The sequence below is a fragment of the Rhincodon typus genome, chromosome 37, assembly GCF_021869965.1.
Source record: "Rhincodon typus isolate 14 chromosome 37, sRhiTyp1.1, whole genome shotgun sequence".
NCBI lineage: Eukaryota > Metazoa > Chordata > Chondrichthyes > Orectolobiformes > Rhincodontidae > Rhincodon > Rhincodon typus.
Window position 1 is genome coordinate 5866098 of NC_063368.1, and position 14618 is coordinate 5880715.

General features: G+C 42.9%; 1 protein-coding gene across 1 annotated transcript in view; it reads right to left on the reverse strand.

Moving 5' to 3' along the window:
• LOC109913877 (myocardin-related transcription factor A-like) overlaps window positions 1–14618 on the reverse strand; it is a 133756-nt gene that overhangs the window by 45627 nt on the left and 73511 nt on the right. The window contains exon 9 of the mRNA XM_048617342.1: window positions 3515–3580. Coding sequence (XP_048473299.1) covers window positions 3515–3580 — 66 coding nt within the window. The remainder of the gene's footprint in view (window positions 1–3514; window positions 3581–14618) is intronic.

Below are 14618 nucleotides of genomic sequence, written 5' to 3' on the forward strand. Positions count from 1 at the left end.
CTAAGCTTTTAAAGGAATGAAAAGACTTGATACGCCATCTTGTTGTAACTCAAAAATATCCCACTCCATGTCATGAAAAGTGACTTACTTCAAATTGCAGTTAAAATTACAAAGATTAAGCGCAGCAGCCATTTTGCCTCGAGCTTTTGTTGAAAATATTGACTGAAGGACAATGCTCTTCAAGGTCACCCTTCCATGCCTTGTGATCTTAAACATCTATCTGAATTACGGAGGGAGACAACAGCGGGTTAAGAAAACGCCACTGGGCCGGTCAAGTTTGTGTTTTAAATTCACAAGCAGGAACTGAATACCCTTTCACTGGCTGAGACTATTACTAACAGACCCCAAGGTGACTCAGGAAACTGCTCTCTAAAGCATTTCCAACTTTCAGAAATCAAACCTTGCATCTACAAAGCTCTCTAAAATATTGTGACAGAACAATGAACTGCTTAACTGAAATAAAAACAGAATTCTACAGATGGAGATCTGGAATAAAAATAAAACACTGCAGAAACTCAGATGGTCTGGAAGCATGTCAAGTGAGAACAGTAACATTTCAACATTTCACTGAATCTTTGAAGCTTCTTCGGAACTGTGTAATTCAATTTGGTTTTGCAGCAACCCAGGTGGTGGTTTTCTCCACTCTACTGCTAAATCTTCTGACAATTGCTAGAGTAGTGACAGGCATGACAAGTGAAGGGGTCATAGATTTTATTCAAAGTAACCCTGCCAACGCAAAATCAAATAATATTTGCAAAATCCTGTTTTTTGAAAATACAAATTGAGCAAATTAATTTTCCAACCGAGTCCTGTCATAATGGGTTTCCTCATTATCACTGGCTCAAGCCATGCCACAGACAAGACCATCTCACTGAAATCAGTGGAGAGACCGGAATTCCACAAGTTTACACGTGTCAGCTGCTTCTTTCTCCACAATTAGCCAGCTCTGGGTTACAATACAAAAAAAAAGCTACCCTTCAATTACTAATTGCAGGACAAGGGGAGAAATGCATGGTAATTACAGCACAGAACCAGCCCAATAAGGCCAACAGATCTTGACTGGCACTAACACTCCCAACAACTCTTCAAGCAAATCAGGATAACCTTTTCTTCCCTTCTCCCTCAGTCAGCTGCTTCTTAACCACATCTATCATGTTCACCCCAATCACTCCTTGGGGCAGCAAGTACCGCATTCTAACCACACTCTGGATAAAGAGGTCACCCCTTGGTTCTTAAATGAATTGCTGGGATTTTTATATTTATACTCCACTTCAGACTCATGAAACAGGAAAACACCTCTGCATCTACTATATCAAACCCCTTCATAATGATAAAGACTCCTAGTAGATCATCTCTCCATCTTTTTGCTTCCAGTGAAATAAGCTGTAGGCAGCTGCAGAGTCTAATGTTATAAAGGGTGTTATCTGGGATCACTTCAGCACTCTTATCACCTGACATATGTACAACATGGGAGGAGTGGGTGGCCACTCAGCCCCTGGAACTTATTGCATGTTGGAGCAGACTGATTTGCTTATTCTATTTTATCACCACTCATGATAATCTTTCACCACCACCCCCCAACTCACATTCATCAAGAAGCTAACTACCTCTGCTTCTACTCTCATTTGAAGACAATTCGAAAATCTCATGACCCGATGTGAAAAAAAATTTCTCCTCATCACTGTCTCCAATGACCACTTATTTTTCAAAAGGGACTTTTAGTTCTACATTCTCCAACGTCTACCTTGTCAAGCCTACTCAGGATCTTAGCTCCTGTTATCTTCAGTTCAAAGAGGTGTAGGTTAAGCGGATTGGACAAGGTGAATTACCAATAGCATCCAGGGGTGTACAGACTCGGTGGCTGAGCCATGTGAAATGCAGGGTTACAGTGATAGGGCAGGGGGTGGGTCTGGTTGCAATGCTCTTTGGAGGGTCAGTATGGATTTGATCAGCTGAATGGCCTACTTTTGCACTGTAGGGATTCTATGATTCTATAACTAAAGCTCAACCCAATGAATCTAATCTGATCCTTTGTAAAGTGTTTCTGTAAAAAAATAAGGCTCTTTCTACTGAAGAACTTCTTCACTCAATTAATTACAGTGTGCGCACGTGCATCCATCAGGTAGGGAACCAGCCGCAGTCTTCAAGCAAAACACCCGAGAACGCCACACAAATGGAGCTTGTGTTTGCCAGAGTGGAACATCCAACCTCTCGTCATCGGAAGCAACACACTTAAAACATCGGCCAGAGAACACTAACACAAGTGAACAAGAGGCATGCTTCAGGAACTCCTGCCCAATTTCCCAACATTACGGCAGTAACTATCGTTCAAAAGTACGTCTTGGCTGTGCGTAGCACTAAACTGTGGAAGGAAGTGATTTCGCTGATGCGTAGAAGTATTGCTGGAGTTTAACAACTTGTAATAAAATGTCTTAAAACACTTTAGACAGGTGTCATAAAACAATCTGACACTAGGCCATATATTACGTTAGATGAACACAAGCTCTGTGCTTAATTTTAAGGAACATCTTAAAAAGACAGGAAAGGCTTCAGGATTAAATTGCAGAGCAAGACACCTTGACAGTTTTGAAGGCACAACCATCAGTGGAATCATTAATATTGGGGTCATACAAAGGCAAGGGTTGCAAGAGTGTAGCGATCCTAGTGGATTTTGGGAGTTGAGTAAGTTACAAATACAGGGAAGGGTAAGGCCATGGAGGGATTTGAAAACTAGAATGAGCGGTTTAAATTTGGGCTTCAGTTAAGCCATGCCTACGTAGTCAGCAATGATGAATGGAAATGCACAAAAATAAGAACATAGTCAGCAAGAGTTCTAGGAACTGGTTAAAATCGCAGCCCATTTGTACCGAGCCTTGGTAAACACTGTGCTGCTCCAACTTGAAACAGTCCAACCTAGTAGGAATATCTTATCTTGCAGTGCCTGGAAACCTCCTGTGATAAGACAGGACCACAGCCCCTAGAAATTAAAATGCTGCCAGAAAGATCACTGCCCGTTCCGTTGCTGTGATACTTACTCAGGAGATGAGGCCACTAAGCCTGCACATGCTTGGCCATCTCAGGAAACCTCCTCTCTAACTAGGCAGACCAAAGGAGGAAGAACTATTTGAGTCAAACAGTCTTTCATTGAGAGGCCTGGAGAGTTTCTTACTCCATTGCAAAGGGAAGGCTAAATACCATGAGAACTCTCGTATGTAGTGCCAAACTGGAGATCAGCAGAGCCTTTTGACCACCATTGATACCCCTTGAGAAATGAAACCAAATTTCTGTTTCAAGGAGAAAGATGAGCTTTCTCTTAATAGTTCAAACAGTACGGCTTGGGTAGACTTAAGATCGAGATAACAAGGTGAGTGTGCAGTGGAAAAGAAAAAGATACAACCAGTTTAAGAACATGCACACACAATCTAGTCACAAAAGGCTATAACAGCCTTCATTTAAGCACAATACACCGACCTATCTCCAGTTGTGACATGGTGTTCTACGTGATATTACTTACGTGGCATGATTCCCTGGCTGGCCAGCTCCTCCCGGGTCCGCCGTTGCTGAAGCTTCAGCTGCAGGACTGTCAGAGAGAGAGAGAGAGGACAGACACGGTTAGTGTTCCCAGCTACGACTGCCAAACAGTAAACTTATTCCGTGCTTTGTGAAAGTTCTCCATTTTAACCTTCACTTTTTGCAGAAGTGGTCACAGATCTAGCATTTCCGCCCAGCTGCTTTTAAGTAGGAAACAGCAAAGACGGCTGTCATTTTGGTAAGCTTGATAATGAAGTTTAAACAGTTCAATTCTTCTCAAAAAAGTGTGGTTTTAAATGGTCTCCTGCCCTCTTTTTGTAAAGAGAATTTCAGCTTTGGAACATATTGCCTGTAAGTAAACCACAAGGCCAAACATACAGGAGTCAGCACCTCAAGGAGTGCAGTGGTGCTGAGTCAGTAATTTAAGGGTCACAGATTACAATAAACTTTCCACAATCTACAAGATGATAGGGAAGGAGAGAAAGGCATCTCTCCACACAATGAGAGATGAACTAGTCTCTCAACATTGCATCTAGTCTCTTCAATCATGGAGGGGGTTTTGGTTCCATTAAGCTGCCTAGAGAATCCTCCTATGCATCAATCACTTTGAGAAGAACTTCCTCATTTCAGCCCTTAATTTGACCCTCAGACTGTCTGACCTTCTAGTCCGCTGTATTAATAGTCATGCCCTAGTTTGAAATTGTAGTCCACGTTGCTCTAGTGTATAAGGTTTACAAAAGCTTGCAGGCTATTGTCTCGGTTGCCTCCTTTCAAATCCAAGAAATGCAAACTCTATCCATTGATAGTTCAGCCAGGACCATGCCGGAGCCTCTTTCCGTGACCACTTCCAGCATCTGAATCACTTACAACTCAACAACCAGAACCAGACAATAAATACAATGGGAAAGTTTGACCAGAGCACTTAGATCACACCTACTTCAGAGTTGCTTCCTGTTAAATATAAAATTTGCTCTACCAAAACCATAAAGCCTTTCAACCTCACTGTGAGCTGCTTCAACACAATCTCTTTCAGTAGTTTTAAAAGCAAAATGGGCATTGAATCCATGCTCAAAGTGGGAGGGAGTCATGGGAAAGAGGAATTAGGAGAGATCATATCAAATAAAAAACAGACCACTCCACATTCTCATGAAAATCCAGTTTTCCTGCTCTATTTACCAGGTAGCCACTGGCAGAAACCCCATTTTTGACTCAAGACCAACTTAAATATCCTCTGATCTTTCACAAACCAGGCCTAGTTCTAGATCAGCAAACTGGACACAAATAAAATCAGCTGCAGTCAGAGATAAAAAGGAGACCAAAATAATTCAAACCACAAATGTTGGTCTCAGTTGATCCTAATTTTAAACTGAGTGAAAACATTTTCACACGATACACATCCAGTGAACAGTTTTCATACCGGATACCATTTAAAATTTACTGTTAAATACATCAAAATATAGGGATATTTTTGTGAGCAAACGAAAGGAAACCTCCAAGAAAATGTTTTGCTTTCCGAAAACCTAAAGGCAAATACAAAGCATGAGAGCACATGCTCAAATTTTACAATTTCTCCCTACCATCTACTTTCCATTCCCGATATCAGATGTGGCATTTGGGAGATGTGACGAATCACAGGGTAGGAAGAAAACAACTACACCGTTTTACAAATCCAGACAGCAGCAGCACACAACAGAAAGATCAACTTCCTATTGGCAGAGGAGGGGGGGATATAAACCAACAGGCAAAGGACAGAAAGTAAATGCATTCACTGTTTCTGTAAAACCTACTTTGACACTTTGAAATACAAACACCAAACTCTGCCCACGATCACGATAAATGAAACAAGCCGGCAGAACATACATCGAAATATAGAAAGGTATACCTGGAAGATAACATTGTACCAAGATCTACCCTGCATTACTAGTTTTAGCACTAAATGCTTTGGCAAAAAAAAACAATGCCGATAGTGAATTAACAGGTAAAGACTGAAAGGTTGCACAAAAATACCAAAGTCAAGAACGGAGATCCTGGAATCTGGTGTCTGTTGCATTTACAGTGCAGTTCCATTAAGAGTCATGTTGGACTTGAAAGGTTAACTGTTTCTCTCTCTACAGGTGCTGCCGAGCCTGTGGAGATTCTCCAGCCCTTTGTTTTTGTTTCAGATTCCCAGCATTACTGTATTTTACTCCTAGGCAAGTCAGTTAACCTCAACTACTTCAATAAAATTGGCCTTGGTGCATCCAAAATGGGAGTAGGTAGGGAAGTAAATCAGTGGCCCTATTTTTGAGCATCCCAGGTTGAAAAACAGATGTATTTCTTCAGATGAAAGCAACTGGCAATCAAAGTTTATTTGGCATATGAAGGACAGAGGGATGAACACCAAGAAAGTAATAGAATGTGCATGCATAAGTTTCAAAACTTATTTCACACAAAGTATGGCTACTTAGGATAATCTAAACTGCCATGTGCACAAATGAATTGCTTGTTTTCAAACAGAACATGCTCAACTAATTTAAATGATCTAAGATGATCAGCCAGGCCTGCAGTGTGATGTATTTATATGCGTTAGAACCCTAACATATTAATACACAAGACAATTTTTTGTGTAGAAAGAAGGAATCTGTATATACATTGTATCCCTTCAGAAAAGGGGCCATTAGACCACCCAATGCTGCTGCATCACCATGGCCATGCCCTGACCAATCAACAACTACCTGCTTGATCTGAGAATTAAGACTGACATTTAACTATTATGAAGAAGGGTCACTGCACTCAAAATATTAACTGCTTTTCCTCCACAGATGCTGCCGGACCTGATGAGTTTCTCCAGCAATTTGTTTTTGTTTGTTTCATATCTCCAGTAAAAGCAGTTCTTTGTTTTAGATTAACCAACTGTCCTTGCTGCATCTCCATGACAAATATGGCCCAGCCTATCAGCACCCTCATGTATAAAATGGTGTTGCTTCTTTATTCAAGTTTGTTTATTGTGTTGCAGTTATGATGACTGTAAGAGAAAAAGCTTCAACTTCTCGTCTCCTCTTAAAGTATATCCTTCACTTACTGATGTTTTAAGCAAAATGCAATCTCCAGTCAGTCCACTTTACTGGAAAAATAATCCCGCTTTAAAAGGATTTTGCTATAGTTTCAGTCATGAGTTCTGTTAGCTGTGGTTCATGAAGGAATACAAAAAACGCAGAGACAATAACAGAAAAAAGTCTCAAGACAGGAAACTTAGTTTATATCAGCAAATGTGGGGAATGAGTTCCAAGCTGTCAAACCCATTCGGAGACTTCACTTGCAGAGCAGGATCCATCTAGCATTGTCTCACTCTCCCATATGTATTCTTCACAACACCCCCAGAACTCATTTACCTCCATGATCCTCACACATAAATGTAACACAAGTCAGTAACTTTTCTCCCCTAGCATGCTCTGCACAAAATGTTTCCTTTGGAACGACAGCAGGGCAATCATCCAGAGATCAACCAACAGTAAAAATGCTACAGTTTAACTCCTGAAATTTGATCTTAACAGGTTCCCTTTCAGCAATCTGACCAGTAGTTGCTGCACACTGAGGGTGCGGGGGAGCAGCATCTACATGTACGGGGCAGGGGGGTGGTGGGGTGGGGTGGGGGGGGGGGGGGGGGGCTTCTTCCCATGGATTGCCATCTGCCTGTGGAGAGGTTCAAATATTCTATTGTTCCCATGAGTGATGTGCCAGCAGTTCTCAACTCCTGGTAGGATTACCCTTGACAATAAGATCGAAGGAGCGGAACCAGCCAAAGCAAATCCAAAACAAGTCCTCAAATGGTGATTCAGGTAGAAAGTATTCATGTGATGTCAACGGCTGTGATGACAGATGAAGGCTACAGCAGCAGGGAGATCCCCAGTCGACATTTCCTTGCCACTGAAACTGGATCATCTTTCTGTCTAGGACTGTGTCTGCTGATGCACAACAGCATTCCCTCATTATATGATGTCCTGCACAAGGTACCTCCCTTTAGGAATTGGGGGCTGTTGCAGGGCACAAGTGAGACAGAGGACAGCAAGAGGGATCACAACTATGTCATCACGGCGATACATGACGTTACCAACCTGCTCTGAGCCTACACTCTAATCTGCCCAGATGAGATGCACGTTACCCAGTTCGGCATTGGGATTCTTCTTCCTCCCCTCTTTTGTTACATCACTGACATTACGAGCAAGTCAAGTGTCAACCATGGGGCAACTCAAGGGTTGACAGTGGTGTAGTGGTAATGTTATTGGACTGGCGATCCAAGGGTTGAGGCAAATAATAACCCATGGAACACTGGTTCAAATCCTACCAAAGAAGTTGTTGGAATGAAAATTCAAATCATAAAATCTGGCATTGAAAACTAGGTTTGTGAAGACCCATTTTGATCATTAGTGCCCTAGAGCTAGTTAAACCTGCATGCGATTCCACACCCCCAGGCAATGCACTTCACTTTTAACTGCTGTCTGAAACGGCCAAGCAAGCCTCTCCGTTCACAGGCAAGTAGGAATGGACAATAAAATGCTGCCTTTGTCAGCCTTGCCCACATCCTATGGAAGAATAAAAGATAAAAAGAGAACACGATCACAGATGTTAATACACATGCATTTTTAAAGAGTGCCTTTAAATGAAGATAGATGCTGGAGTTGTAATCGGAATAAAGCAAGCACCAGGCCAAAGGATAAGATAGCAGGGGTAAACAAAAGATAGGTCATTTAAGGTGACAGAAGTAGACTATAATGCATCAGGACGAAATTCAGCTCATAGTGGAACAGTATATTGAGATTGTGACCAGGGTGACTCAGCCTTGGCATTGGCGAGGGTGGTGGAATCAACGGTGCCGGTGGGAATCCTGAGAGTAGGAGCTGACAAAAGAGTTAGGAGTTAACTGGAGCAAACTGCAGCTTGTCCAAGAAGTGATGCCAAACAGTCTGACAACAGAAAGGAGCCAAGACAGATGATGGCAGTGCTAGGAATACAGACAGGAGCCAGTATAAAGGCAGCATACTGTTTAACACAGATAGTAAGAACTGCCAATGCTGGAGTCTGAGATAACACAGTGTGGAGCTGGAGGAAGAGAGCAGGCAGCATCAGAGGAGCAGGAAAGCTGAGGTTGAGTCGGAACCCTTCTTCCGGACCCGAAACGTCAGCTTTCCTGCTCCTCTAATGCTGCGTAGCCTGCTGTCTTCCTCCAGCTCCACACTGTCATACTGTTTAACACAACCCTTTTCCGAGTCACTAAGTGCTCAGATGGGCGCCGATTACCTACAGCCAACCCAAACTTTATAAAACATGTCCGCAATTTTCTACCTGCGTACACACATTTGAAAGATCTTTCCAAGTCCGAGATTTTGCCGTCATCTATCACTACCAACAGCGTTACTGTTTTATGATTCACTTGAGACCTTTTCCTCTTCAAAACAAAATTGCCAACCCCCCTCCCACCCCTAATTGCCCTTAAGGTGGTGGTAATGTTAAACTGTTGCAGTCCAAGTGGTGTAAGCACATTCAGTGTTATTTGGGGAGATGACCCAGTGACAGTAAAGGAATGGTCTTATATAATGTGATATGGGAATGACTAGGAAACAAAAGGCCAAAGTTGTAAAATGCACAGCTATTGCAGAGATTGGTACTTCAAAGACAGCTCTTCAGAAGGTCAAGTGTACAGGGGAGGGAAGAGACAAGGAAGAGAACATCATAAACATCAGGTGATAGTACAAACGAGCTCACTAGAGATGGTCTGAATTACTATTCAGTACCAAGGACTTTTCTTTTACTCATGGGCAAGTTATTTCTTGCATCTAGATTCCACACCTAAACCTCGCCATTCAGAAATCAAAGTTCTTTTAAAATAAAGTACAATTTTCCACATATCTCCAACTTCCATCACTCAAGTTCACAGGCATCACTTCAGCTGCACGGATCTCAAGCTTTTGAATTCCTTCCTGAAACCTCCCCATATCTCTGCCCTGTCCTAACACGTACCTTGAACCAAGCCTTTGGCTTACTGTCCTAACATCACCCCTCAGAGGTGAGTGCTAAATTTCTGATAATTCCCGATAAGTTCTGGAATATTTTACCATGATAAATATTATATATTTACAACATTTGAGAGAGAATAGAAAACCTATTATACTGCACACTGGAGCTCAAGGTTTCCCAAAGTGGAGCTCAGGAAGTCAAGCTAAAATGTTGACGTTGTGAGCTCTAAAGCAACAGTGTACACAGCAGAGTTCCAAATGAGTTTAAACAACCATGCTCATGCTTTAACAGGCACCAGATCTCAGCTACCCCACAAACCCAACCTTTCCAGGTCTCCTCCCTACTACAGCAGTCTCACTGCAGGGTGAACAAATTTCAAGCCGCAAAATGGAGTCTCAGCGGGAAAAGTTTGGTAAGCACTACTGCAGCCACAAGATAATGGTCTCAGCATGACTGTGCACAGAGAGAGTTAACAAACCCTGCAGCCTTTGTGGATGAGAGAAACCACTTATGAAATATGGTTTAGTCACAACAAAACAATGCCCTGCATGATACTATATGGGATTCTCTACCTTGTCCATACCAACTCAAAGATCAAAATCCAAACTGGAATAACAGCTCCCAGGTTCAAAATAGGAATTAAGTGAGAACTTAGATTACATTAAGAAATTAAACTAAACTAAAACACCAAGGCACACAAGAGTGGCTCAGTGGTTAGCACTACTGCCTCACAGCACCAGGGACCTGGGCTCAAGTGCAACCTCAGGCAACTGTTTGAGTTCGCACCTTCTCCCTATGTCTGCGTGGGTTTCTGCTGGGTGCTCTGGTTTCCTCCCACAGTCCAAAAGATGCACAGGTTAGGTGGATGGGCCATGCTAAATTGCCCATAGTGTGCAGGGATGGGCCGGTAGTGTATGGGTGGGATGCTCTTCGGAGTGTGGATATGTTGGGCCAAATGGCCTCTACTTGGGGAACAATGAGGTAAATCAGGAAATAGTGGGTAAGTGACAAGTATTTACAAACTTGTGGATTCTGGTACAGAGGTTAGAATTAAGAGGTAAGAATTTCTACAGACTAAGGCTCCAGGGAAGAATGCACTGGGTTAAAACAACGTAATGCATTTTGTTTCAACCTATGGCAGAATTAGGAAAGATAAAATATGATAAATAAAAACAGCAATAGGAGAAGTGGGTCATCTTGCCTGCCCCTCAAGCTTGCTCCGTCATTCTATAGAATCATGACTGATCCTTAACCTCAAGTCCACTTTCCCACCTGATGCCCTATGTCCCTCTATGAGTCTTAAGATTCTATTACCCCCAGCCTTGAATACACCCAGCAACTGAGGGCCACAGTACATTGAAGTCGCAAATTCACAACCCCGAACGAAGACATTTCCCCATCTCAGTCCAAAATGGCAGACTCTCCAACCAACTACCTGGATTCAGAATTTTAAGTGGTGAACAACAATCTCTTGATATCTACTCTGTCAAGCCATCTTTGGAAGTTAGGGCCATAAGAGTGTATTAGTAGATTAGAAGGAACACAGCAACTTTCAATCTAACATCACATTTAATGCAAAAAAATCTTCACAAGTAGGTCATCTGACAAAATTGGCACAGCCACAGCAGATGTTACAGCAGATGAGAAAGAGATAAGCGAAAGAGATATTAAGTATCTTAAAAGAACAGAAGGAGATGGAGAAGTCAAACATTATAAGAAATGGGAGGTCATTTGTCCCATTAAGCTTATTTTGGCAGTCAATAAGAGTTGCTAATCTGATCATGAGCTTCACTTCACTTCCCTGGCAGTTTTCTCCCCAACCCTCATCCATTACCCTTGGCTTCCTTGTAAATCAAAATCCCATCAAGCTCAGCCTGGAACGTTGAACAAATTCAAAGACCGAGTCTGCCATGTTCCCTGGGCTAGAGAATTCCAAAGACAAATTACCCTCAGAAGACAGCACTGTACTATCTGCTAGTCACACTGGAGGATTGTTTTGGATATACAACACAAACTGGCCACTTGGCCCAATGCTGGTTCTGGTGATCATTTGAGACTTTCCCATTTTTTGTGAAATTCTACCAGCTGCTATTCTCCCTCCTATGATTCTTCAGTTACCTCTTGAATAGAGGTTATGATGTCCACTTCAACCATCCACGAGTTCCATATTCTTACCACTCTTCGGGTTATGAGAAGTTTCTTCCAAATTCTCTGTTGGGCTTCTTGGTGACCATCTTATATGAATGGACTCTAAGTATGCAGACAGCTAGATGAAAGAGGTTTAATCTGATGCTCAGTTGGGACATCACAGCTTGGAGAAAGGCATGGGGGATGATGATAAGCAAGGACAAAAATGGTTTTGCGTTTAACACTCGCATGGATCAACCAGAGGCAAAGGTCTGCCTCCATGCTGCACATTCCATTTCATTTTGGCAAATACATTGATGCAGTCAGATATCAAATGGTGGTGATTCCACCCTGTGATTTAGTCCTAAAGGTATCTGGGAGAATCCTTATTTCAACACTCCCTAACCATAGTTTTCACATTGTAGGGATTCTGTGATTTCTATGAAATGTCAGCGCAAAAGCAGGCCATCAAGTCCAGAACAACCCTCTGATGAGCATCTCAACCAGACCCACTCCCTTCCCCTATCCCTGTAACCCTGCACTTCCCATGACTAACCCATCCAGCCTGCACATCCCTGGCAACTACAGGCAATTTAGTGCGGCCAATTCACCTAGCCTGCACATCTTTGGACTGTGGGAGGAAACCGGAGCACCCGGAGGAAACCCACGCAGACACAGGGAGATTGTGCAAACTCCACATAGACAGTCGCCAGAGAGTGGAATTGAAGCTGTTTCCTGGCACTGTGAGGCAGCAGCGCTAGCCACTGAACCGCCCATTTAGTGCAAAGAAAATGGTCTGCATTTCTACAACACCTATGGAGATTGCATGGAATGTCTCCAAACTCTTCCTCACTCCAAAGTTTCACAGCAAATTAAGTACAATTGAAGTGTCGCTTCATAAATAGAATTAGCAGTAATTTGCACACAGCAAGGATTTACAAGCTGTAAATGTAAAGTTAGAGACAACCTATTTCAGTGGTGCTGGTTGAAGGATGAATGCTGGCCAGAAAAAACACTTCAAAAAGTGCCTTTCAGATCACTCCCATGTAAACAGCAGCTCAGCCCAAAGCCTCATCTGAAAGAGGACGCTACTGAAATGCAGCATGCTGGTGTCTCAGTCCAGGCAATGTGATGAAGCCTTGTACTGGGACTTGATCAATAAGCTTCGCACCATCAGGAAGGAAAGATCACATCTGGAGTGAGACACAGCCCGAGTGAGCTTTTTTTTTTAGAAAGCAGGATAAATTCAAGCCCACTGCACTTTCACTGGCTGGTGATAGCTACTAATTTGATTATACATTACTAACAGATTGAAGGTAAATAGGGGAATTGTTTGTAGGCTACAAGCTAAAAGACAAGTAGAAATTTTTAAGAAAATCAAACTAAGAACTAAGTAATTAAAACACAAATGTAGGGCCAAGCAATGGGTTTTAACTGCATGACGTGAGAGCTGGTGAACTCTGCTGTTCATATTGAACACCTGTAGCAAATGTTGCTTGCCTGGGGGACTCCGGCTCAGAGTTGATGAGCTGGAATCAGAGCTTTGAACACATCAGGGAGGGTGTGTTGCCTGGGTGCTATGTTTCAGGAGGCAGCCACAACCTGGATTAACTACCTTGAATTTGGTCAGTGGTCAGGGACAGGAAGGAGTGACCATTAGCAAGGTAGGCAGAGGTTTCCAGGACGTAGTGCTGAAGGAGACTGAACCCTTGAGCTTGTGTAACAAGTTTGAGATTCTTAGTCCCTGTGTGCATGAGAGTGGGGGCTGTAAGGAAGTTGAGTGAACTGACCATTGCACCATGGTGCAGGCAGCCATTCAAGACAGAGAAGTGAAATGTAGCTGCAACCGGGAATACTATAGTCAGGGGAATTTACATTGTTCCCAGGTTAGGATCGAATGTCCTGACTACTGTGTTGGCTGTCTGGTGCCTGCGTTCAGGATCTATTGTCTGGGCTGCAGAGGAACTTTGAGTGGGAGTGGAAAGACCCAGTTGTCATAGTCCATGTAGGCAGCATACAGTTAGAAAGAGGAAAGAGGTAATATGAACAGCTAGAGATTAAATTTAAAAGCAGAAGCAGAAAGGTAATCATTTCCAGGTTACTACTTGAGCCACGAGCAAACTGGCACAGGGTCAACAAGACTGAAGGGATAAAGGCACTGGTTAAAAGATTGGTGGATGGGAGAAACAGGTTTGAATTCATGGGGCATTGGCACCAGTACCAGGGAAGGAGGGAGCTGACCCAATGGGGCAGGGTTCCTCTTGAATTATGCTGGGACCAGACTCTGGCAAATAGCATAACGAAGGCTGTGGATAGGGCATAAACTAAAACTTTAGGGTGGGTGGGTGGAGGGTAGATTCAGTTACATGGAAGATTATGGAAAATGTTAAGCAGGGGTGGGGAAGAGGTCAGCTGAGGTTTTTAAAATTTCCAGAACAAGTAATAGGGCAGAGTATGGAAAGGCTCAGGAATATAAAACTTCAGGCACAGCAGATAAGAGGCCAGCTGTAAGGGTGATGGTTAAGGCAGGACTGAGGGTGTTGTACTTAAATGCACGCAGCATACGAAACAAGGTGACTGAGCTTGCAGCACAGATTGAAATTGGTAGGTACAGCATTGTGGGTATCAGAGACATGGCTGTAAGGGGATCAAGACTGGGAACTAAATAGCCAAAGAAATAGGTTATCAAAAGAATGAGAAGATGGCAGGGTTTGCCTTGGTAGTAAAAAATGAAATTAAATTGATTGCAATTAGTAATATCGATTTGAAAGGCATAGAATCCGAGTGCGCAGAGTTCAGGAGCCGAAAAGGGAATAAAGACCCTGATGGGAGCTGTGTACAGGCTTCCTAGCAGCAGTCAAGATGAGAAGAAAATAAATCGGGAGACAGAAAAAGGTACATAGGAAAGGCACAATTACAACAATTATTCGGGGGGGGGGGGGGGGGGGACGCACAAGCGGGGGGGG